Source organism: Pagrus pagrus, assembly GCF_965226575.1.
Source record: "Pagrus pagrus genome assembly, chromosome: 17".
In the NCBI taxonomy this organism is placed as follows: domain Eukaryota; kingdom Metazoa; phylum Chordata; class Actinopteri; order Spariformes; family Sparidae; genus Pagrus; species Pagrus pagrus.
This window is the reverse complement of record NC_140201.1, coordinates 25,405,192-25,431,805: the sequence shown is the minus strand read 5'-3', so window position 1 is coordinate 25,431,805 and position 26,614 is coordinate 25,405,192. Positions and strand designations below refer to the sequence as shown.

General features: G+C 40.8%; 1 protein-coding gene across 1 annotated transcript; it reads right to left on the bottom strand.

Annotated features, from left to right (window-relative positions):
- Window positions 1-1,010: 1,010 nt before the first annotated feature.
- On the bottom strand, window positions 1,011-26,332 carry lrrc3b (leucine rich repeat containing 3B). The gene is made up of 2 exons (XM_084380035.1): window positions 26,205-26,332; window positions 1,011-8,469 (listed from the first exon to the last, which is right to left on the bottom strand). Exon 2 carries the CDS (start codon window positions 8,319-8,321, stop codon window positions 7,539-7,541), a length of 783 nt encoding a protein of 260 aa, XP_084236161.1. The 5' UTR covers window positions 8,322-8,469; window positions 26,205-26,332; the 3' UTR covers window positions 1,011-7,538.
- Window positions 26,333-26,614: the final 282 nt, after the last annotated feature.

Genomic DNA, 26,614 nt, shown 5'->3' with positions numbered 1-26,614 from the left:
TCATGGCAGTCCCATTGTAACATGTTGCTGGAAGCATCAGCTTTCACCTGCGCAACGGTTACTACAAGGGAGCAACCAAACGTTTGGATTTTACCTTTGCTTAGGCCACAGTCTTTTACCTTGCTGGACGAGTCACAGAATGCCCCGTGTTTACCAAACACATCCCAGGTCAAGAGAACCAAGCCTCTCTCATCCTGAGTTCATCCGCCCACCGCTGGGTGACAGAAAGGCAAGTATTGTCTCTCCATGGCTGTTCCTTCTTGCTGTGCTCAGAGCGTTAGCTCTTTTTCTTTTCTCTTCCTCTACTAACCCACATGTACACAGACACATACGTTCGGGTAAACGCACACACATAGTCTCATGAGCGGCTTGCTGGAAAATAATTGTTAACAACCCCGCTATAAGTTGATGAAAGTTCTCAGTCATTCAGGTCATGGTAATTCTAAGTACTGTATCATAGGCAACTGTCTTCCCTTGCGGTGTGCATTATATTCATTGCATTTCTTCGTTGTCTCGGCAACATGACCGAGCATGCTAGTTGACATGCAAAACAATTACAACTTGCCCTGTGAAGTAATTCCTGAAGACCTCCCTCCATTTTGTCTCCATGTTTGTTTACCTCTAGCATTTGTTTACTTCCACATCCATGCGTGACGTAGCCTACACTGCTTCATCTGACGAAATTATGCTTTACGTAGCCTGGTTCATTTGCTCAAAACAGTTTATGGAAATGCACCAGATTCACATTTTTATTTCTTAAATTCTTAGCATCCTTTAACAAGCCATTGTGCTACATGCTTCTTCATTTCTTAAACAGAGACTTTTTTTAGGTGTTATTTGATCTCAGGTAGAAAAACTTGCCCATGGATGAGAGTTCATTTAACCTATTTTTCCTGCGTCCTGTATTATTGTTACAATACTCATTCCAGAAAACAAAAACATTACTGCAATGCATCACTCATTTACTGCCTGTGTATTCTTAAATCAACAGAGAAAGAAAATATACCATGAACCAATGCATACCTCCTTTATTTCATTTTCTGTGTCATGCCATTACAACACAACCATGATAGTTGGAGCTAGCATTTTCATTCTCAACTGTGTAAGTCTATCAAAAACTGTGATATGATACAGTATTATTCAGTTCAACAGCTCTTTACATCAGCGTGGTTGATTCCGTTTTTTTCTAACTTGCAAAATAAACCTTAATCAACTAATTCACTAAACAGTGAGAATCCTATAAGAGGCTTACGTGTTCAGAACAAAGACCAGAGGTGGAGCAGACATAAATAAAAAAATAAGATGATGACAGAAGTATTCAGGCACTTAGAAATACTCTCCAGTCCTTGGCTACACTGTGCTTCATAACATTGTACATGCATTTTATACCCTATTCTGATCCTGTCATGAGGAGTATGAGGTTGCCTCTACAAGGCTAACGGGTGAAGCACATTCAAGAACAACTAATTAAAGGGATTTCAAGTATTTCACACAACATCAATGTTCCTATTTACATGTGATCTCTACCTACATAATCTCATTGCATATCCCCTAAGATATTTTTCATTTTACCATATTACCCTATTTAACCCTTATTGTCCAGATTCTGTGACAAACTATACATGAACTGAAAGGAAATTTCACAAGATATCAGCAATGCCTAATGTCCATCATGTCACCAGGCATGTGCAGGATTTCTTTAGGCTATTATTTAAAGTAAGTAGTATTTATGAAATAACCTTTCGGTGAAAATCTAATTTCCTGTACCTTTACACGTCAATCTTGTCTTACATGTGGCTTTCATTGGCTTTCCCTGGTCCTGTTTGAGTGAGCTCCAGTGGCTTTGATGGCATATATAAACAGATATAAATCTGGCCCCCCATGAAAGGACCTGATGAGAATGAAATGGAGTGAAGGCAAACGGTAACAATTACCAGTAACAGCATTGACTCTGAAGGACTGGAATAACCACAAAACACTAAGTCCATTGAAACTCACATTAAGTCTTGTGCTTAACTTCTCATCAGTACAGATATACAAAGACCGACTCTTATTGACAACAGCTGACTAAAGACAAAAGGAACTAACATAGACATCACAAACTGAAGAAGAGTACAGCGCAACACAGATGTTAAACCATCACCACAAACCTTAGCTCCCAAAATATCAGAGAAAACACTCACAAGTCACATACTTTGACAAAATAATTCCAACTCAACATCTGCTTACTAGCTTTTTCCAGAGTGTTCAGCCACATCCCATGGTCTTCCTCTGCAGTTGGGGAGATACAGTAGTTCAGTCAGTCATTGTGTGACTGAAAGAACTCAACAATTCTGCCGAATCTTGGAATACATTCAGGGATGTTTTTAGTGTCTTTTGCCAATGTTCTCTGCCTCCTACAGTATCTGAGCATGGCAACTACAACATGGTTAAACTTTGGGAAGGCTTGTCCTTTTGGTAAATTATCATTAAAGTAAAACACTTGGTTAAAGGTTAAGAAAAAACTGTGGCTATGGTTAATTACAAAGGCGAACATTAATTGCTGGTCTGTAAGAAGATGCAACCTGCCCTTTCAGGCATGCTACAAACCCTTTCATCACTCTCTGTTACCTGAAGGGCACAATACCTCCTCCATAATTTCTTGGGTACTGGGCTGGTTTACAGATCTTTTTTGGTGGGTGATGTGCATGTCCTCTTGATCTTCCTACCAGCCATTTACTGACTCCTGGACAATAACTTTTTAAGTTAATGCTGTGACTACTTTTAAACACTGATTTTGTCTGTTTCTTGGCAATTGAGTCTTGTGTTCAGGGTGCTTGCTGTTATACCAGTGTAGTTTAACTGTTTTTCTGGATGTCATACATGGGGTGTCTAGTCTTTATGGTGTAGCAGCAGAGATATTAAAGGGGAATTCCAGTATTTTTAAACCTGGACCCTACCTTTACATAGTGTTGTGTGTAAATGATTCACACATACCGAAAGTTTTGCAATCGATCTAATATCTCCTCAGCTGGCAGCTGCAACACGGCTGCAATGGTTGCAACGTAATTCTTTGGGGCAACGCCGACTGTCAAAGTTATGTCCATTTAAAGTGTTTGTTTTTGCCATTGACAGGCTGAGGTTGTTTTTCTAGGTGTCTGACAACATTATGGGAATGATTCCAATGGAGATTGACCTTTTTGTTAAATAATAAGACCCATTTTGTAACCAGAAACCCAAGTCTTACTCAGGGAGAATACTCACTCTAAAATCTCACAAGATGGGAGTTGTTGCATGAAGACAACAATGGAAGTGTTGGAGAGAGAGTTTGGTATTTACCTAGAAGAACTGCCAGCAAGAATTTATTTAAGTCATGGCTGACTGATTTTTACATTCTAGATAAGGAAACAATTGTAACAACTCACCTCACAAGATATCAGCGCAACACTTCTCCGTGAGCGAGACTTGGGTTTCTGCTTCCAAAAAGGATATTATAATTGAACAAAAAGGTCTATTTCCATAGGAATCAGTTCCATAATGTTGTCAGATGGTCTGAGTTGCCCCAAAAGATTACGTTGTAGCCCTAGCCATGTAGTGGCTGCCAGCAGAGGTGATCTATTCAACCAATCCAACCAACCAAAACTTTCATGAATCATGAATCATTTACAGATTGGGCCCTGGTTAAAAAATACCACAGTTCCCCTTTAAGGTGTGCAATGGTTTTTGGTGAGTGCTGACTCCATGTGACTTGAAGACTCTGGCTGGATATTCTGCCAACCCACGTTCCACTGTGATGCTTCTGGCGATCCCTATTAATTTATCAGTCCCCATCCTGGTCTTCTGGAGGGAATCTCATCATCCACTCCTCCACATGGTCATCACACAATCTATTTTTCCAAACATAGGCCACATGATGACAATTGAGAAAACTCTTTGCTGATTACGACTAGAGATTAAGTCAAAAGCTCTGGAAAAAGCAGCTAACTGGAGAAATCTTTTGAATGGGACCCACAGAGACATATTTGGCCTTGAGTTTCATTCTCAAGAGGAGACTGATGCTAAACTGGGACACTGCTACTGTCATTTTCATCTTCTGGCAAAGTCTTATTGGCATGGAGGGTTATTTAACTCAACACCAAGCTGAAAAGCAATTTTTCACTGCTTTATCTCATTAAAAAATCATGTCAAGGCAAACCACTGGAGATCATCAGGAACAAGATTTTCAGGGGATGTGAACTTTTTAAAGGAAAATAACTTGTTTGTGCAGTTTATTTGTGATTTAGATTTAGTTTAGTTGGGGAGACAATAACTGCAGACTATCTAGTTTTCAGTGATGGGGGAATCTGAAAGGCTGTACTGATAATGAACTGATGGTAAATTGCAACATATAGCACAATAAACTTAAAGTCATACCACACCATTCTAATTCCAACAAAGGACATGCCAGTTTTCTAGATGCAAGATTTCTGCTTCATATCTGCATATTTTGTTGAATTTCAGTACTCCCAAATAAGGTTAAACACAGGCACAGATTTAAACATGCAACCATGTATGGATGCTTTTTGTAGGATTAGGTCAGTGGGTGTATTCTAAATGATTACATGATGTAACATAGTCTACATTTGATAAACATAACATTGATTTTGATAACATTTAGGAGGTTAGTTAAAAAGTTAATCATTGCAAGGCAGATAAATCATTCTAAAGTAAGAAAACATTCATCTCAGTATGCTGCAAAGTCAAGGACTTTTCTTGCACATAATTTACATATATTCACTAAATTATTTTTGACTTGCGAATGTCCAATTTTGCTAGATTGTTGACTAATGTTTTGCATACCAGGACAGTCTTTCGCATCTGGGGCAAGTTTAAGGGTATGTCTATCTCTAATGACCTGAATATATGTGCTGTTTTGTATTGCAGGCAGGCAGGTTTTTGCAGTATGCTCAGTTTCTCATTATATCAGAAACAGTTATAACTACATACCAAATTACAGACAGAAACTTTTTTGCAATGACAACATATCACTTTGTCAAGAAATGTGTCATTATTACACAAGGCTGTAAGTTCAGTTTCATATTTTGATGTAATATAAAAAAAAATTTGACGAAAAAAAGTATATTTCCAATGTCAACAATGAGGGCTGTTCTGGCTCAAAGTGGTGCACAGCGCACTGCAGGTTTCATAGCTAGTTTCAGACCAATGCAGTTGTCATTTTCACACCCAACGCCCATGTTGTGTAAAAAGCAAATGTACCTGTGCCCACCTGTGTGCCCCTGGGCGTGTTGGTCTTAAAGAGAGGTGTGGTCAGGTGTATTGATGGTGCACTGCTATCTTGAGGCAGCAGAAAGCTACTGCGCCATAGATCAACAAAAAGCTGGTCTTAAGTCAAAAAGGCGCAGTGTGTTTCCTGCTATTTCAAGGGCACATTATTCAGATGGGGCCAAAAAACTGTCATGGCCGACATAGGCGGGGTCACAACATGGGTACACTCTGCTTTTGTCATTAGAGAGCCTGCTTTCTATTATTTTAAACATTTCCATGAACACAGTAATGTCACTGTAACAAATATCATTGTACATTTAAGCAGCAACACTAAAAGCTGAAGAGGAAACAGAACTAAACTTTTATATTCTGAAATAAATATTTTTAGACAGTATCACAGGATTTATCAGGACAGCTGCTTCACTCCAAACTATTTTACTGTATGAATTTTGACTCTATGTGTGACCTTTTGATGTATGGAAGACCACAGAACATTAATTAACATGAAATACTCACCGATCCTTTCAGGGGGTTGGGAGTTTTCAACCATCCATAATACACATACTGTAATATGGATGGTTGTGGGATAAAGAGATAAAATGGTATGTTGTTACATCTTTTTTTTATAAAATATACTAATATTGTGTATTAACAACAAAGTCTCTTGATATGACAAAATAAGATTTTATGTTGTTGAAACAGTCAAAGATTTATTGGTAAAACTGAGTAATTTGGTATGAAATAATGAGAAAAGGTGTTATTACATTTTCTCATTATTACAAGAAACTGAGCAGACTTCTTTTGAGATGAATGTAGCTTTCAAATGGCCAATGGCAAGGTCAACTCGTCAATGATAAAGTGCAGTGGTATGGAGGAGCCTTAACTTGCCATGCTGTTTCAGCTGAACAGAATCTCAAGCCTAAACCAAAATAGTTATTCTTAACATTACGATCATTACATTTTTGAATGTAGCAAATGATTCACAATGTGGCCATTGAAAAAAGGAGATTATTATTATTCAAAAGCTGAACAAATTGAAGTGGACTGTCCTGCTTAACGCATGTCCACTTGCAGTACATACAGTTTCCTCCCTTCAAATTTTGGGGCAGTACAGCACAGTATTTTTGTCAACCCTGTGGTGAAGGTTATATTCCAACTCCTACAAGGAGTGGCATCATAAAAACTGAAGTCTCCTGTGTTCCAGCTATGAAAACATTGGATCAGAAAAGTGTGGTTTTCTGAAAACAATGTAAACCCTCTCTATGAATTGTAAGGAATGACAAAAATACATATACTCATGGTAAATCAAAATTATGAGATAGTTGATATAGCTTAGTATTTTAGAATAACGACTATTTCAAGAATCACATATACAGTAAATGCTTCTAGTCATTTTGTTAACACCAAAAACATGTCAGGATTTGGTGGTTTTAATGCTAATAGCTTGCCAGAACTGCAGCCCTGAACCGTGTTTCTTTTTTTTTATTGACAGAAATAGTCTTCCAAAGATTACGCTATTCTCCATAGCCATGAGATGATATAGTTTTACAAATGTTTCAGAGAATTCTTGCCTACCCATCTCTATCCAATTTGTCTTATTGTGAATTTTGTGTATAAAAACAGGCCACCAGAGCTCAAGGCAAGCAGGAGGACAAAACTACTTCATACTTCTGAATACCTCATATACCAGGCTTTAATGGTCTGAAGTATTACACAATATCAAATAATCTCCATAAGCAGGCTATGGATTTAGAGATACTGACATTTCTGTGCAATACTGTCAATGTAGATATTTAAAATTAACACTTAATTTTAAGGGGTATGAAAGAGTTGATCCAGCAAGTGCTTGCAAAACTCAATGTGCATTTTACCGTGGGCTTTGAGATACCAAACTCAGGTTTCTGGGAAATGAAAAATTAGGGTGTCAAGACTTATAAATATATATATTTTTAAATCAGATATATATTATTTTAATTTAAAGAAATCATTATCATGTCAATATTTAAACCTGAGATTCAAATTTTTAAAACTCTATGCAATTTTTATAGAAAAGACAATGTTGTTGTCAGGCTATTAGACTCTGTGGCCTCCCCTCTCATCTCATCTCAGATCAGTCATGAACAAAACCTGGGAAAGACATATGACAAAATTTACAAAATACAAAGATTTCTCAGCAGATTTGATGCTCACATCACCTAAAACTTTGAAATAGTAAACACTATAAATTTGGGTCCTGTTACATAAGCATTTTGGTGTTCATTAGGTTTGTGTGGGACACAGTCACTTTAACACTGTCAGACAACAGTGCTTATGTCATCAGCCTCGTCAGGTTTCTTGGGTTTGCTGGGGAGAGACTTGAGGTACTCCAGGTGGCGTCGGGCATCCTCCTGGTTCTGACGGACATAATACACCACATATGATATGACCATGGCAAACCAACCGAACATGGTCACCAGCATAGCATAGTCTGTGGTCCTTTTGGCCAGATTACAAAGGTCTGTGTCTACTGCCAAGAAAGGTCGTCCCTCCTGGTCACGAACCTCGGAACTTCTGCACAGAACCCGGGCGGCAGCCTCGTGGTTGTGGGCCATTCCACCGATGGCCTGCTGGAGGGCGCAGTCACAATGCCAAGGGTTATCATCCACAATAACGCGGGCCTTAAGCCGAGCGAAGGCATCCTTGTGTACGCTAGTGATGCGGTTGTGGGAGAGGTCCAGCACCTGTAACGTCGCCTCTATGCCACTGAAGGCACCTTCCCCTAAAGTTTCCACCGCGTTGTATGAAAGGTTGAGCTCCCTTAAAAGCCTGAGTCCATGGAAGGCTTGATCGGGCACAGCGCCTATCTGGTTGTGGTCCAGCCTCAGCAAAACAGTGTCGACTGGGAGGCTGGGGGGGATCTCTTTGAGGCGAGACTGACTGCAGGAAACATTGAGGCCGTGGAGGTGTAGATCGCGTTGGCAGATGCAGCCCTTTGGACACATGCTGGCCGAGGGGAAGCACAGGGCCATGAGGACAAGGCTCTGAAGGAGCAGGCACATGGGGATAGAGCGCGACAGCCACAAGTCCAGCAGAGTCATACTGACTGGCTGTCAGCAGCATCCCGCCTGGGGCCACAACACCGCCACTGGTCCTTTACACACATTGCATAGTGGCGACTGGTCCTCACTGTCCGCCAACTGGAGATACTAGATTGTGAATCTAGTTGTTATCATTCTGCCTTCAAGCCTGAAACAAGATCAAACAGAAAGACAAGGTGAACCAATAAGGGACTGCATTTTATCTAGTTTGACATTTAGTTTGGTGTTGTGTCAATATCACCATATGGACCCTTCAAATTTTGATACTTGTTTTAACTTCATGTGATAGTTGACAAAGCTTTTTTTTTTTTTTTTCCCTGATCCTGATAGGAGTTCCTGTGTTACTATATATGTAAAATCCTCATAATTGCTTTGTATTGTCAATGTATGTACAGATTACAACATAACACTAAATACATGACCATCCCCAGCTTCTTTGGTTATTTTTAACAGCCTTTGGACTGATTGCTATGTAAAGGACCCAGGACAATTTTTTCAAGAAAAAAATCCAAAGGATATGAAGTTTATGCCTTGCCTCTGTTCAACTCTCCTACAGCGCAAACAGTGCGCAACACTAATGCGCTAACGTTAGCTTAGAAAGTGATCTCTAACTTCAACAAACAACCAGCAACCCAACACAACACAGATAGCTACAACGCAATGTCCAAAATCAAAGCCAACATAACAGGAATGTGAAATATATTGTGATATGTAGCTTGCTTTCAGCTAATGTTAGCTTACTTGCTAACACAAATGAATGTCTAGGTAGCAAAATCTTGAGTGGATGACATCAACTAATTCATCCAGAGTCCCAGGGCTGATTTGACTAGTAAACTGGCTAGCTTGCCAATCCATGCCTTTAGGATCTGTGTATCATTTGTTCATCTGATATTCAATTGAGAATCCAAGGCACACAAATTGGATTAGATATTGAAATCAAATAGTTTTTTGTACTTCTGATTTTATACTCAGCTCAAAATTGGGTAATTCTGGGGTGAGTGTTGTCTAGAATGGCTGTGATCAGCTCTGGCGACCACATCGCAGCCATGACAGTCCTGGTGACATCTGGGGTAACTCCGCTGGCTGCATGTGCATTACAGAATGGCTCCGCTGTGGTTTTGCTCCGTGCTCCATTGTCCATCAACATTCACGCTGGGTTTTGCGTGCAGCACGGCAAACCACTGCCGAACAGCTAGAGTGGCGAGACCGAGGAGTTCCTGCGGTAATTACAGAATCATGTGCGTATGTATGTGTTATAAACACAACAAACAGACAAAAGGTTCTTGTGGATTTGCTTGGATTTGTCTCTTTTTTTAGATTTTCGTGCTGGCGTCTGACTTCCTGTTTCGCTCGAATTGCTCTGTGCTGAATTCAGCTGAATTGATGCAGCATGCTCTGACATCCGGAAAAATTAGAAGCCTTGCATATCTGCTGTGGAAGGGTCTGGACTGCCAGAGTTGCAAGAGTAGATACGCAACGCAGCGGAGCCAGTGGATGTACACACATAGACTAGAGTGAAACCTATCAGCTCCACTGAGGTGGGGGATTGTAGACGGACCGAACACAGATCTGGTGGAATTTGGGGGCCATGTTTCCACCAGCTGCACCATGGCACGTTTGAGGAGTGTCCCAGAAGTGGCTCTCGGCTCTGCTCCACGGTGATACGCAGCAAGTCTATTCGTGACTTGCAATAATGTCTAACAACAACCTATCAGGAAGTGGAGAGGTGTGGGTTCATCCATTTTCTGCACCATAGTAAGGACCAGTGGCAGCTTCCAGGCCTACATCAAGCTGCTGCTAAACCTGTTGTTGAATGGGAACAGGCTCTGTGCTGGATCTATTAAAAACCTGCACTGTGAATGGGAGGCCTGATCTTCTGGCATGCGGTCTCATTATTACACTTCATTAAAACTACCTCATAAATCATCTCACTACTACTGGTTTGTTCATCAGGAAGAGTCCAGGCATAATGGGAATAACAAAACCTGTAAGTGGATCCACACAGAGTGGATAACATAGCAGAAATATCTTCAATAAATGAAAACGATAATTAGTTTATGTTCATGAAGTGAATATTAATGCAAACCCCAATTTTTTTCCTGCAGCTACTTCACATTAAAGGAGACATTATGCTCATTTTCAGGTTCATAATTTTGTTTTGGGTTACTACTACAGTAGGTATACATACTTTAATGCTCCAAAATGCATCCATTTTCTCACACTGTCCACTGCTTCAGCACTGTATTACCCATCTGTCTGAATTGCTGTTTCTTCAAGGCCCCCCTACTGAATACCAAGTGTATTCTGATTGGTCAGCAAACACACACCTGAGCCAGCACCACTAACAACAACAGAGCAGCTGTGCTAACTTAATTCTTACGTGCCAAAGTAACTGCTAGGCATTAATTGTGAGAATGTGAGACATGTTTACATATTGTGATGTCACTAAGTCATGGAATTTAAGGGGAAGCTACTGGGGAGGAGTTCAGGTACTTCAGGAGTAGTGTTTCTGTGGGAGAGGAGCTTCTGTTGGTGTTGACTGTGGCCTTTTTAACTTTAAAGACCTTTTGCATGCACAAGAACCGAGGAACAAAATACTGAAGGAAAGGGAAAAAAACGATAAAGCATAATAGGTCTCCTTTTGTTCCCGTGGCAAACACTTGGTGGCTTTTATTGTGATACCGTCAAAAGAAATATGGTGTATTTGTCACAGAGGTTACCAATGCTGGTGATCATTAACAATGTGTCTAGAAAACAACAACAGTCATTTTGGTTAGTTTTCCGTCAGCAGATCAGTTTGTCAGGAGGTAATGGAAAAAAGCACACAGTGAGCTGTCAGATGAAGAGCTGCAGGCAACAGGCTGCACACCTCAACCCAGCAAAGTAAACAACTTTACTGTGTTGTGCTGCTGCTGTGTGGAAAACTACTGGTGCTGAGTGCAGCTTGAAATCAGATTGCCGTGAAAATTATCATTGACCGACTTCTCTGTTACAACAACTTGTTTGTTCCTTGCACTATTAACAGATAAATCAATAGCTCTTCTGTTGGATTTATGACAAAGTAGCTGCTCAAATAGTTTGCTGCCCTGAGACCTGTAGTACTAAACCATACTTGCTTGTCTAGTCTGTGATACTTAAAAGATTCGTTCAATAAGATCTTCACAAATGATCAACAATATAATGATTTTTGAGTGTAATCACCAGGAGTATAAAGCTAACGTTAGGCTATAAACAAAGTGCATGATGGTCGCATGACTTCAATGTCACCATCACTAAGCATCTACTACACAATTCTACACACACTTTACTATAAATTGTTCAATCTACAAGATGCAAAGTCAGAGTCAGAATATTTTGTAAATAATCGCCTGTAAAGACAGGCTAGTGAGTAAATGAGTCTCTGTGTTCGGCATGATAGTGTTTAATGTCCCCGACAACTTCTTAGCCACTTGTTAGCAACCTCACTTTTAAGACACGTAAACTATTTAAAATTCACTATTAGGGTATTTACTGACGTATGTATGTCGTAGAACAAAACCTGATTATCTCTTAAGCTTGTGTTAACCACAGACTTAATTTCAGGTAGGGAAAATGACAGTCAGAAATCAGAATCAGAAATACTTTATTGATCCCCGAGGGGAAATTGCTTGTGTTACAGCTGCTCCAATTCAAAGTCCCAGAAATATGCAGAAGAATAAAAACTATATATAAGCAAGAACAACAAAAACAGAATAATTCTACTAGAATATATCCATATATACAGTGGAATAATAAAAATAATAAAATACAGTGTAATAAATAATGCTAGAGTTGAAATATGGGTTATTGCACATTGTTTGCTAACTTATTCTGTGTTGTAGCACTAGTTCATGCGGCACTAAGGCTAACGCTGATGCTGGTGTTAAACAAGCAATGTTTACTATGTCCACCATCTTAGTTTATCATGTTAGCTTGCTAACATTTGCTTATAAGCACTAAGCAAAAAGTTCCACTAAGGCTGATGGAAATGACATCAGTTTTGCAAGTTTTGACAAGTTGAAATTTTGACCTGGTGATGATGTGAGATGAAGGTCAGAGGAACACCACATTCATTATAATTAATCCTGAAGGAACATGAATGTAATAAACTTCATGACAATCTGATAGTTGTCGAGACAATGAATGACTATAAAAACATACGTGTTAGAGAAAAAGTCAGGGAATCACAAAGTCATTAGGATTCACCTTCAAGGCACTAGTGTGTACCAATGTGTGTTCAAAATGTCAAGGAAATCTATCCCATAGTTGTTGAGATATTTCATTCTGGACAAAAGTGATGGACTGACAAAACGTTCTATCTCTGGCTAAGTTGCAGTTTACAACCATGTCTGTCCAGACAGATACTATGAAGCTATTCTATCTTTACTTACAGACTAATAAGTACAGAGTGCATAGTACTGAGACAGAGTACAGATTGCTGAGACAGAGTACAGATTACTGAGACAGAGCTTCGTCACATGATGCAATGACAATCACCTGAAGCTCAGTTTCAGCAAAAACAACAAGCTTGTGTTAGGACTACCAGAGTAACATGAGGCAAACTGTCCTGGTTGTCATCCAGGGAGAGGAAGCAAAAGAGGGTGGACTCATACAAGTACCTTGGGGTTAAAATCAAAAAGGTCATTAACAAGGTACTGGCAGAGGAGTATGCTATGCTATGCCAACACATTTGCACAATGTCAGACATGTCAGCTTATTTAGATGACACAAGTGTAGAAGTCCAGTGTGTTAATATCAACATCCCACAGGCAGACCCCAGAGAGTATGGATTGGCAGTCACTCCTCCTCTACATTATTGCTCAACACCGGTGCCCCCCAGGGCTGTGTGCTCAGTCCCCACCTGTTCACACTGTACACCAATGACTGCAGTCCCAGACATCAAGAGAACTCTATTGTGAAGTATGCGGGCAACCACCACTCGGAAGGTCGATGGTTCGATTCCTGGCCCCTGCAGTCTACATGTCGAAGTATCCTTGGGCAAGATACTGAACCCTAAATTGCTCCCAGTGTCTCTGTATGAGTGCGTATGAATGGTTATTGCTCCTGATGAGCACCTTGCATGGTAGCCCTTTGTCACCAGTGGGTGACTTGTGTTGTAAAACGCTTTGAGTGGTTGCTAAGACTAGAGAGACAGTACAGTCCATTTACCATTTTGCAACTCATGTGTCTATTACTGATGAATTTAAAGCAGATGCTCGCAAGAATGATATGGTTCAGAGGGAAGTTATCTCCTGTACAAAGGCAAACCCTACTTCCTGTGTTGTGCACGTGGCTGGAAAGAAAGGCACACAGGAAAAAAAAAAAGGTCTTTGTTTCAGTTGCTTGTGAGCAGAGCACTTAAGCAAGAATTGTGACAGGTGCATTAACCTGTAGACAATGCAACTGAACCCATCCCAGCATTTTGCATATTGAAAAAAAGGAAAGGGTTATCCATAGAGATACTGAACTGACAAAGAAAAGATCTGAGAGTTGCACAACTACCTCAACTTGTGGTCATACAGGGGCTGGCAACAGCACTGGCATTCTTCCCATCTTGCCTGTACGAGTCCACAAAGGGAAAAAAGGTGATTTGAGGGGATGTATGCTTTCTGGATCCATGAAGCACAGGTACCTTCTGTTCTGAAAAACTGGTGGACAGGTTGAACACTGAAGGACAAAGAGCTAAAATTCATCCACGGTCCATGGGTCATAATAAAGCAATACAAAGCTGCATTATTAATGGTCTGGAAATCTCAGAGTTTTCTGGCAAGCACTTCTATGAGCTTCCTGATGTGTTTACCCAGAAAGAGTGTCCACAGACAACATTATCAGTGATGAGGCCCTGGCTAAGTGGCCTTATCTCAAAGGTATTCAGATTCCTCGTATCAGAGCTGATGTTGACTTGTTAATCGGCACCAATGCCTCCAAGTTGATGGAACCTTGGGAGGTTATTTACAGTCATGATGATGGGAGACGGACCATATGCTGTCAGAACCTTACTGGGGTGGGTGATTAATGGTCCATTACAAGGAAACAATGACGAGCAGAGTGGGAGTGGCTACCCTGCAGTTACTGTGAACAGGACTACTGTCGACAGGGTAGAGGAATTGCTAACCAACCAATACCACCATGACTTTAATGAGAGAGCCTCTAAAGACCAAGAAGATATGTCAAGAGAGGAAAAGAAGTTTCAAGAAGGGCACTATAAAATTAAACTGCCTTTCAAAAAAGAAATGTCACCATGCCAAACAATCTCTGTGTTGCCTAGCAACGTATTCATGGTCTGAGAGAGAAACTTCAGAAGGATGTAAAAGTTTTCATGGTAAGTATACATTCTTTCTTGCTGATCTCATTAGCAAAGGCCATGCTGAGCAAGTGCCACAACATCAGTTGTAACGACGTGAGGGAAAGGTGTGGTATATACCTAAGCATGGAGTTTACCATCCAAGGAAAGGAACGTTACGAGTTGTGTTTGACTGCAGAGCAGTTTCAAAGGCGTCTTGCTTAACAGTCAATTTCTACAAGGCCCAAACCTGACCAGCTTGTTGATAGGAGTACTTACGCGGTTCAGACAGGAATCTGTGGCAATAATGGCAGACGTACAAGCCATGTTCCACCGAGTCAAGGTGGCAGAGGAATGTGTGGACTCATGAGATTCTTGTGGTGGCCTGAAGGTGACTTGGCAAAGCAAGGCAAGTTTATTTGTATAGCACAATTCAGACACAAGGCAACTCAAAGTGCTTTACAGGCGCATACAATTACAGTAAAAACATTTAAAATACATTAAAACAAAACATTAAAACAAGTTAAGAAATAGACATTAAAACAAAACATTAAAACAAGTTAAGAAATAGGAAAGTAGGCTAAAATAGAATAGATTTCCTATGCCAGCTTCCTGGTTTTTTGCTGTATTTACCTCCCATTGTTCTAGTTGTCACTCGTCCCAGTGCACTTTATATTTATCCTTAAGACCCGGTCATCACCGTGAATTCAGTTTGAGCAGGATCTTTAAGAGAAGACTGTCCATTTATTTGAGGCAGTATCTTCACCCAGCTCTGCATGCCTTGCTCTCAGCAGAAAGACTGCTGAGGATAGCCAAACCAATTTTCCAGTAAAAGTGATTGACACAGTCAAGATAAATTTCTACATGGATGACCTTCTGAAGAGCTTGCCCTCTGAAGAGGATGCTGTCATCATGGTTAAGAACCTTAAGCTGTTTGCAACAGAGGAGGTTTCAATCTCACAAAATGGATGAGTAAAGTCGGAAAGTTCTTCAAAGCATTCCAGAAGAACACAAATCAAAGAACCTGTATGAGCTAGATTTGGACCAAGACAAGCTACCGATGGAGAGGGCTTTAGGTCTGCAATGGTGCATCAAGACACTTTCAAATTCAGCTGAAAGTTAAGGAGCAGCCCCACACCAAACTCGGCAGGTTGTCCATAATCAGTTCTGTCTACGACCCATTGGGATTTCTAGCACCTCTCATACTTTCTGCTAAATTGTTGTTGCAGGAGTTATGTAAGAGGAAGTGTGATTGGGATGAACTGATACCTCAGACTTTCCAGCAGAAATGGAACAAGTGGCTGACAGATCTTGAAAAAGTTGCAGATTTCAAGGTCAACAGGTGTCTCAAACCCAAGAGGTTTGGAATGATTGCAAATGCCCAATTGCATCCCCTCTCCAATGCTAGCGAGAATGGATATGGTATGGTTACCTACCTCAGAATGCAGAACATTGAAAAAAATGATTCATGTTGCATTCTTGTTTGGCAAAGCCAGAGTGGCTCTACTGAAGCCCATTACTGTACCTCATCTAGAACTCACAGCTGCTGTTGATGCTGTTAGAGTTGACAAAATGCTTCAATCAGAGATGCAGCTTCTGCTGAAGAAATCAAACTTTTGGACTGACAGCACATCAGTTGTAAAGTACATTAAAAATGAGGAGAAAAGGTTTCAAAACTTTTTTGCAAACAGGGAAACTACTATTAGGCACAACTCGGATGTTTTACAGTGGAGATACATGCCCACATCACAAAACCTTGCCGATGATGCTTCAAGAGGATTGAAGGCAGAATATCTGGTCAACCAGAGATGGACTGAATTCCCAAAGTTTCTGGTGCAAATTGATCGCCATAATTGGATGTACATAAGGAAATGGAAGTTTTCCAGAGCTTCACTAAGAAATCAGAAGTTGTCGCTGGATGATCTCTAAGAAGCTGAGACATCAACAATTTCCTTCTGACAGCGAGAGAGATTCCATAATGAAATTGCTGCAATTGCTGCTTTCAGGTGATGATTAAACTTTTACACTAAACTTATAAAGAAGGGATAGATTTTTACTTGTATTTTTCTTTTAAGAAAGGAAATCCTGTGAGTTTTTGATGTGGTGTTGAGTGTTACCGACCAGAGGAGCTAGGACACTGGCTAAGTGCTTGGATATGTTATAGGTAACTGAGTTAATGCTACTGATGATGGGTCTGAGTGGTGCTCCTTCCTTGTGTATCTTGGGGAGTCCATAGATGCATGGGATGGCTTCTCCAGGGTACAGTCGGTAAAATAATGGCCTGTCAATGACTGTCCTTTTCCAGTTTTTGCAGATATTCTATAACCTTCTTGTTGTAGCTACTGCTAGGATCTCGCCTCAGTGTCTCATAGGTGTTATTATCACTAAGCAGATCAGTGACTTTAGTCCACTCTGTTTAGCGCTACGGTGCATCTCCCTCTGTCTGCTGGCAAGATGGTGATGTTCCGGTCTCTTTGGCCGGAACATCACCATCTTGCCGGAGAGGGATAACCAAAGAAGGTTGAAAGGTTGAATTTAACCCTTCTATTTTGAATTTAACCATGTTTTCAAGGCAAGCGGGTAAAACTATTTGTGTCAAATCAACAAGGAAAACACACACACACACACACACACACACACACACACACACACACACACACACACAATAAAATGATGCATAAATAAATAAAAATATTGCCATACCCATGAGCTGACCTGTCCTTTTTTATTCACAAATGAATCTCCATTAGCACTATTTTCTCACTCTGGTGTTGTACTGGTGTTTTTCTTTCAGTTGATTTGTAAAACAATCAGCCAGTGGCAGAGCGGATACTGCGGATTGTGAGTCGTATTTGCCCTGACAATCACACCAACCACTTTGGCTGTCGCAATTGCAGTGCCTCTTGACTCATAGGTAGAGCAAATAGGCCAGATGGCAGAGCAGCAGCAGGGCAGCCCGGCAGTAGCCCACCTGTACGCTCGTGCAGCGAAGAGCAGCTCCAGAGGATAAGCAACCCAGAGAGGAGCAGAAGAAGTCCGGGACAGAGGCCAAATAGGTCAGTGTGTTTACCAGGGAAACTACAGCTTATTAAACCGCTGTATCAGATGGAAAGAAAAGCAGACATTGCCATAGCTACTGTGTAAGTCAACAGGTAGAGTATGATCTTCTGTTGTTGTCAATCACATGGTGATGGTGCAACTGAAATACACACGTTAAATTATTGGCTGTTTGCATGTCACTCGCAGCACCTAGGGATATGATTGGTTGTTTAAATGAGCCAAAGAGTGAGCACAGGTGGGATTTGTCTATTAACTAATTGGCTGTTGATGAATGCCTCCAGTCCGGTTCCATAAGCAGCCTTGGAGAACGACGACAGAGGCCAGTGACAGTACCAAGGTGATTTATGGATTAGGCACTGACTGCTGCTGCTAAATGTAACGTTAACTTGCCGTGAGCTGTTAAGTGGTCCTATTTGCTAACACTGAAAACTGGCCTCCGTTTTCTCAGAGGCTGTGTTCTGTCCCGGTCTGGCCGTGTTCACTTGAAGCTTTCAGTCTCGGGAGAGGCAGCATCGGTGACTTGGTAAGGCAATAATATTTTCACATCTAAGAGGGTAAATTAAGGGATTATTTCCACCAAACCAGAGTTGGTAATTGTTGGAATAGTGGCAAGAGGAAACAAGATGGTTTTGGTGAGTGTTGGTAATATCTTTTGGTGAGTGCTACTTGTAGTTTCAAACTCACAGAGACTTATCACCTAATTCTGTAGTTCCCATCAGCTCTACGTATTGCATATTAATAGTAGTGTTATGAGTTCAGTTTTGGTAAGTCTATACTGCAGGTTCAGAATTAAACTAATACCAAACGTTAGATAAGCATCTACAGGGACACAGGAGCCATATGCCATAGTATGCCTTGCTTTCCCACTCTAAACTCACTGTGTGCCCTGTATGCCAGGAGTGTACCCACAGAATGCCCACAGTGTGCCCAGTATGACCACAGTAAACCAACAGTGTACCCACAGTATGCCTACACAGTATACCACGGGCCTAAGTGGGCCCAGTGAGACAGAAGCCAGAAATGTTGGCTGAGCGTGGGCTGCCCATACTAAGTCGGACCCACACAGGCCACAAAGGGGCATTTTTGCTAGGAAGCGTTGTAGCCTCTTTTAGCTCATTGACTTTCCATACTGCAACTTAACTGTTTGATACCAACAGTCTACCAGTCTACCAACATCAGTCTAACCAGCAGCAACAGGCAGCTGTTTTTAGGGGAAAACGTTCTGTAAAAAAGGACTCTACCTGCTCAGTACCAAACAGCAGACAGATAGTTTGCAACTAGCTGGTGAACATAGTGTAGCATTTATCTGAAGAGCCAGATTTCTTCTCAGGAGCTGTTGGGGAACAAACCACTGCTAAAATCGAGAGTGGATATCCGATACATTACACAGGGAACCAAAAACAAGACTCCAAATTAATGCTAATATTTTTCTGTGTCTGAATGTATTAATAGGTAATGGTACAATAACATACTAGCCATAAAAGCTTAATAAGGTGATAATTTGATTGGATGCATAAAGCTTGACAGATTGGAAAGAACAGTAAGATGGGGCCAGGATTACTTCATCAAATTAACAACTTGCCTTTGAGCAGTTTCATCCATTGAGTCGTCAGAAAACCCTTCAGACTCAAATCCCAGATTGACATTTGCACAACAGGAAAAGCTGTGAACATGCTTAAAATAAAACCAATATAGCCTACAGGTCTGATTCATACACACTGTTCATTCAGGCATTCTGCCAGGGGTAATAACTGACTGCAATCACACTGTTTGTGTTTTGCCAGAGAAGGAGGAGCTTGCAATCAAATAATCATTAGCCTGCTGGTGACACAGAAACTTACTGTCCCTCTGCTTGGTACCGTTTTTACAGCAGGATGAATTACAAAGCAAAGCTGGTAGAGCTTATATACGCCAACCTCCAAAACCTCACAGCACAGCTGATTCACTGCTCTTACAGGTTACAGGCTGGCCACACTGGATGCTTGTATAGTGTTGAGCTGCTACTCACTCACGTGTCCACACCGCGCAGCTCCTGCCTTATCTGCTTACATGGAGTTTGCCTTTGATAATAATCAATAAATATAATAACGTGATTTTCCTTTACCCCCGGTGAAAGAGCGGAAAGAAAAAGGGAGTGATGGAACTGCCCATCACCTGTTGTGTGCATTCTCTTCATGTCTGTGACATATTCTGAAAATTCCGACATTAAAACTGTAGTAAAATGCTGGCGTGATGTGGACGTGACTGTCTACAGGTTGTTTTCAGGTCTATCTTTGCCGAGAAGTGTGCATGTGTCTTAACCTGTTAACATGGACGCCGAAATGAAAAGCAAGACGCAAGGCCACGCATATGCACTGCTCCAGTGTGGCTGTGAGAATGAGGGATTACATGCTTTGTGTTAGCTAACAGGTGGTATCTGGGACTCTATTGTTTCCTTAAATGCTGCAGCCCTGTACATATAGGTGTTTTTGGAGCATTCCACAACTTTCAGTCTTTTGTTGCCCCTGTCCCAACTTATCTGAAATGTGTTGCTGCCATCAAATTCAGAATAAGAATGAAGTTCATTAGGTAAAACATTAAATATAATGTAGTTGTTTTGTTTTGAATTAAATATATCTCAAAAAGGATTAGCAAATAATCACATTCCATTCTATTTATATTTTACAGAGTCTAAACTTTATTGGAATCAGGTTTGTAATAGCTGGTGAACAGGTTAATTGCTTTTGGCAATTTTCCCAGGAGACAAAAGCAGAATTTAACAGAGTTAATGTTGACTCCAGTATTGTATATGAACAAGTCTCCAAATAATAATAATAATAATAATAATAATAATAATAATAATAATAATAATGATGATAAATAAAAGCTAATTTTGCAATAGTGTTGTCAAAAATATAGATTTTTCAATACATATTGAATCTGAATATTTGAAATGGTTTCAGCGCTAATTTTCTGCTTTCTTGCTCACTCTTCTCTTTGACAGCAAGTTAACACACACACACACTCACACAGACAAATGCACACAAACACACACACATCAGGGTTGCCACCAGTGTATTGCGGGACCTGCAGCCCGCCAGATTCTGATTGTATTTAACATGTTTTTAAATTAAAATATGTTTTATTTGTAAGTAGCAAACTCCTTTCAGGAATAACTTGTGTTCATGTTACGTGCGAGTGTGTGGTACTGAGACAGAGACAGAGAGAAAAAGAGTGCGTGAGACACTGAGTATGTAGTTGACAGTAACGTTATAGTGGTGAACATAGCAGTGCAGTACAATTTAGACTTTTTGTCGGTGAATAAATGCTACAACTCCTCAAACCAAGCTTGCTTTTGACCTACTTATTAAAGTGAATGGGATTAGCCACCAAGTTAACAACACGCAGGCTCACTTTAGGCGGACTGACTTTTAAGAGGGACAGGCTGTCCTCTTTTGAGTGACAAGTCTCTTCTGGCAGAGAACCTAAAATCTTACATTTCTATGCACTCAGTGTTGTGTCGATATTCCCTTGGGGTATTGAAAATGGTATAGAATATCACTATTTTCAAGGTATTTAAGTAAGAAATTCCGGTATTGTGACAACACTATGCTGCACTGTGTCTGCCAGTTGGGTATAAATGATACCTAAATCATTTAGCATTATATTTTGTACATGGTAGTAATGTCAGTGTTGTGTTTACAGTTTGTGGCATGTCTGTGTATGTCTGCACTCAAGTCAGTGTTCTCCGGGCGGTGCGCCGCTGCTAAATATTTGACCACTGCTGCTGAAGGGGAGGAGAGGAGAGGAGAGGAGAGGAGAGGAGAGGAGAGGAGAGGAGAGGAGAGGAGAGGAGAGGAGAGGAGAGGAGTAGTTAAGAGAGGAGAGTGTGGAGAGGGCTGCGTTTTATCTCTGATGTTATATTATTTTGCGCTATGGACGCCTCATATGTAGGTCAATTAACACACCTGCCAGTAAAAGCAAGTAAAGCAGGAATGGAGAGGACTGCGTCTGATAACCTTAGAAACTAACATTATATTATTTTGTACTTCTACACACTTGTGACTCCATCTTATAATTTTAGAAACTAAAGTTGTAGCCTATTTTTTCTCGCTACTGATGCTTAATTGACAGACCAGTTCACACACACACACACACACACACGCATAAAGCATTAAGCATATAAATGAGGAACTTCACGCTTAGCTGAATATGTCAGCTCAGCAATTATAACAATAAGCATCGGGCATGACCTCCCCATCCTGGAAAAAATATGATTTGCCTACCCAGTTGACCACCGTGAACACAACTAGCAGTGTTTGCAATTTTTATGTAGTTTTTCTCAGCTGGCAGGGTGTCTGAGTATTTCTAAGTTTCTCTCTGGAAAATTTTTGCCTGTGCAGATTTTAATTTTGAGATGACTTTAAAAGACTTGCTCATCACACCTCATATGTACTTTATATGCTTAGAGTCCCTCTGCTGCCAGCAGACACACTGAAGCCTCCCAGACGGCGCACTTTGCAAACGTACAAAACATTTTTTTGCAAGTGTGTGACACCTCCGCAGCTACAACTCCATCCCAGGGGAAACACTGCAAGTGGCCAAAAATGCAACGGCACATTGGAGTAGACAGAATGACTGCATATATAGAAACTGAGGTCACTAAAAAATATTCTGGAGATTTTCTGAACATAATTTCAGAGTTTCTTGTAAAATATTCTGGTTCTTACATGAGGCTATAGCTCTGTTAAAATGTAAGATTTACCAAGTACGTACTTGATAAATAACAGTGGGTGTAATATTGTTAAATGTCAATAAAATGTCATCAGCTGAATTGTTTAGCCTGTTATCTTTTGTCTGTTAAGAGCACACAAGCTCATCCTGCAGCCTATTGGCTGGAAACGTTACTGCAACTACTATTATTCTTACCAAGAATAAGGGTTTTTAAAGGTTTATTAGACTGAGGAGACATGCTAATGCATTTTTCTAATCATACCCTTCATGATGACCATTTTAAAGTAAAAATATAAATTACAAGGAAATAAAATACCCCAAAACAAAGCACTGACTTAAAAACATTACACATGATAGGTATTTTACAGACTATATTTCAACATGCTCATACTCAGTATACTTAAATATGACAAAACATTGACTTAGAATGGCATTAGAATCGCCCTTAAAATTTTAAACTGCCCATATAAGCTCACCATATATTATACAGCCAACCAATAGGACAACAAAACATTGCAGATGGAAACATCTCCATTGTGTTGTGGAGGAATAATAGATTTTTATTAGGATCTGCCTCAGATTGTCCTCACATAAACATACCAGCCACCTAGATATGCATGATTTTTTCATCAAGATCCATGGATTATTCCCTGAGAAATCAACAAAAATGTTCAAAAAGACATGCTATATTGTAGGCAAGAGGCCTCTTGGATGAGAGGTGAAACATCTTACGTTTCAGTGGGGTCTATTCTGGACCCAGTATCTGTCTATGATACAGTTTGTGCAGTAGTATCCATGTTGTAGAATTGCGTAATTGATTAGAGCTACAGTCATCGTCAAAGTTTACATACACTTGTAAGGAACATGTATGTATGTCATGTCAGTCTGGAGTTCCAATGATTTCTAAAACTCTCATTTTTCTGTGATAGAATGAGTGGAACTCATACTACTTTTGTATCTGGTTAAATGTCCCTCTGCCATTTTCACCTCAGTTAGTTGCTTTTGATAGCCATCCACAAGCTTCTGGTCGTCCTCTGGCTGAATGTTTAACCACTCCTCTTGACAGAATCAGTGAAGTTCAACTTAATTAGTTGGCTTCCTGGCACAGACTTGTTTCTTCAGCACAGTCAACATGTTCTGATGGGGTTCAAGTCAGGACTTTGGGAAGACCATTCCAAAACCTCAATTCTAGCCTGATTGATCCATTCATTTACCACTTCTGATGTGTGTTTGGATCATTGTCCTGTTGGAACACCCAACTACACCCACGACCCATCTTCTGCTGATGATTTGAGGTTTTCCTAAATCCTCCGTCTTCATTAATCCACACCACAGCATAATACTACCAGCCCCATGCTTGACAGTAGGTATGGTACCTATAATACCTTCTCTCCTCCAAACATATTGCTGCTCATTGTGGCCAAACAACTCAATTTTTGAGTTTTCCTCCAGAAGGTTTTTTCTTTGTCCATGTGATCAGCAGCAAACTTCCATTGAGCTTAAAAGGTGTGGAGTCTGGAGCAAGGACTTCTTTCTTACACGGCAGCCTCTCAGTCCATGGCGATGCAAGACATGCTTGACTGTGGACACTGACACCTGTCTTCCAGCAGCTTCTAATTCATTGCAGACTTGCTTTTTGGTGGTTTTTGTTTGACTCTTGACCATCCTGACCAGTTTTCTCTGGTGCAGCAGGTGATAGTTTGGGACTAGTTTGATCTTGGGACCTTGTAAATGGCTCCAAGTGACTTTCCTGACTTGTTCAAATCAATAATGCACTCTTTCAGATCAATGCTGAGCTCCTTAGACTTTCCCATTGTAGTGTTTGTGACTGAGTCTAATGGGTGTTTCAAACAAGCCCTGTTAAAATGGGCCCAGAAAAGTTATCAGCCATTCTCACTCAGAAGAAGTTAAGAGGCCATGATACAGATCAAATTTGATTCACACATTTAATCGCCAAAACTGATGGTTCAAGTTACTGTATGTATATTTTTGATCCAGCAGATTTGGTCACATTGTCAGAAGACCTATAATAAATTCATTATTGAACCAAACTTCATGAATGGTTTTTGGGACAGAGTAGTTTGTGTTCCACTCATTCATCACAGAAACATGAGAGCTGTAGAAATCATTGGAACTCAAGACTGACATGATATACATTTTCTTTACAAGTGTATGTAAACTTTGACGATGACTGTAGCTCTAATCAACTACGTAATTCTACAACATGGATACTACTGCACAAACTGTACCATAGATATGATACAAAATACTTTATCAGTCCCCTGGGGACAACTGATTGTCGCAATACATAGAGGATGGACAACAGGTGGGACAAAAGAAGAAGAGAGCACAGCACCATAATAAATCAAACCAATATGACCGTACCAGTATGATTACAGGTGAAGAGCCTCACATATTGGCAAATATATTAGCAACGTTGAACAATATTTTACATGTTCAGACAGGCCTCAAATAAACAACAAGCAATATAGCACAGCTGTTCATTTTAATGTAAGCTTTTAGAATTGCCTACAATGCTCTCAGCAGAATGAAACACCAGGGTCCAATAGAAATACGAGTCATTCTTCAGGTTATTGACAGCCTGTTTGTGTCTGAATACCCATCGACACTATGTCCATCCAATAAAACATTAAATACAGTCCGAACGCGTTCTCTATGTAAATGAGACGGGACTGTGTGGCAGCTGCGGGGTTCACCTCGTCTCGTCTGTCAGGAATGTGGTTGCCGCCTTGTGACTGTGACTGTGACAGGCTGGAATGACCACATACGAACCAACGCAACACCTTCTGATCGGGATGCACCCTGAAGTCAGGATGGACGGCAGGGACACGCCGACGATCCAGCTGTTGCCGCACATGTGGGAAAACAAGGATTTAACTGCCGCATGCAAGTGATGCATGTAAACCTCTGCTCTCTAATGACAGACACGGCTCAGCGAGCACAGCCTGTCATGTCTCTGACCTGGGCAAACAGCAGCAGATAACACACAATCAGCTCCCTGACAGGCGTCATGTTATTAACGTTTACAGTCCGACAAACCGAACGCTGCCTGAAGTGTGAGCGCCTGCTAAAGAGAGGACGTCACGCAAAACACCATTTTATATTTTAGTAGCTTAATAGATCCACCTTTGCTGAGCAGCAATAGTTGTGACATAAGATTCGGATTCCTTACATATAAGCGACATTACATTTCGACACACACACACACACACACACACACACACCCTGCAGCTATTCTTTCAGCAGCATTTTAACTTTTAGAATTGGTTGCTAATGGTCGCTGCCGCCCTCCGCATTTTATTAGAGAAATATCGCATGAACTGCAGGCGAGGCAGGAGGAAAGTTGGAATTAAAAAAAATAATTAATAAATCAACAGCTCATCGCAGGTTCTTCATACACCGAATTACTGCGTGGGTTTAAACGTTGACTCTCATATTCGGTTATATTTCACATGTTGTGTTATTTCGGTAACAACCAAAGAAACATTAAAAAAGATTTTTTTGTAAATGGCGTCTGGCAGGACGTTCCCTGTGAAAACATCACGCATCAGCCTACCTGGACTGCCGACACCAAGTAAAAGCCTAATGTCTAATCCTGACAGAAGGCAACATGCCACCACAAGTACACATTCATCATCACACAATGTCTACATATAAGACCAAGTGTATCTGAAACACTGCCTGTCGCCACAATGACTAAAGGCAGCGACCATAACAGTGGACACACGGCGCCAACATAAGACAGCAGTGACCGGCACAGTAGCAACAGGCGACACCAGTCTGCTCACCTACAGACGCGGTCCTCAGCGGGAGCGGCGGAGACGTTCATATCATACGAGGCGGTGCAGACCGGCTGCGGACCTGCCCGCTGAGTATCCGCTCGCTGACGGACGAGTCGCAGTGTGAATTCGCATCTTTACCTTTTAATATAAAACACTGCACAGGAGTGAATGGGGAAAAGGGAGGGGTTCTCTCTGTCAAGTCACCGGGTAGCAAAGACAACACCACTTCCGGTCTCAACCTCCAGAATAAAACCCAATGCTGCTCACAAATACCAATGTATTTATGTTTTGTTCTCTGGATGAATTCGTTGTTAACATTCGTCAAAAATGATGATTAATCATATTATTTGTGTTTTGTCAGCCATGCCCCAAGCTCAGGCTCTGACAAATATATCAAATGGAAGAGATTAAGGGAA

Excerpts from the sequence above, each read along its gene's own strand:
- lrrc3b (XM_084380035.1), bottom strand. The coding sequence starts at position 8,321 with ATGACTCTGCTGGACTTGTGGCTGTCGCGCTCTATCCCCATGTGCCTG.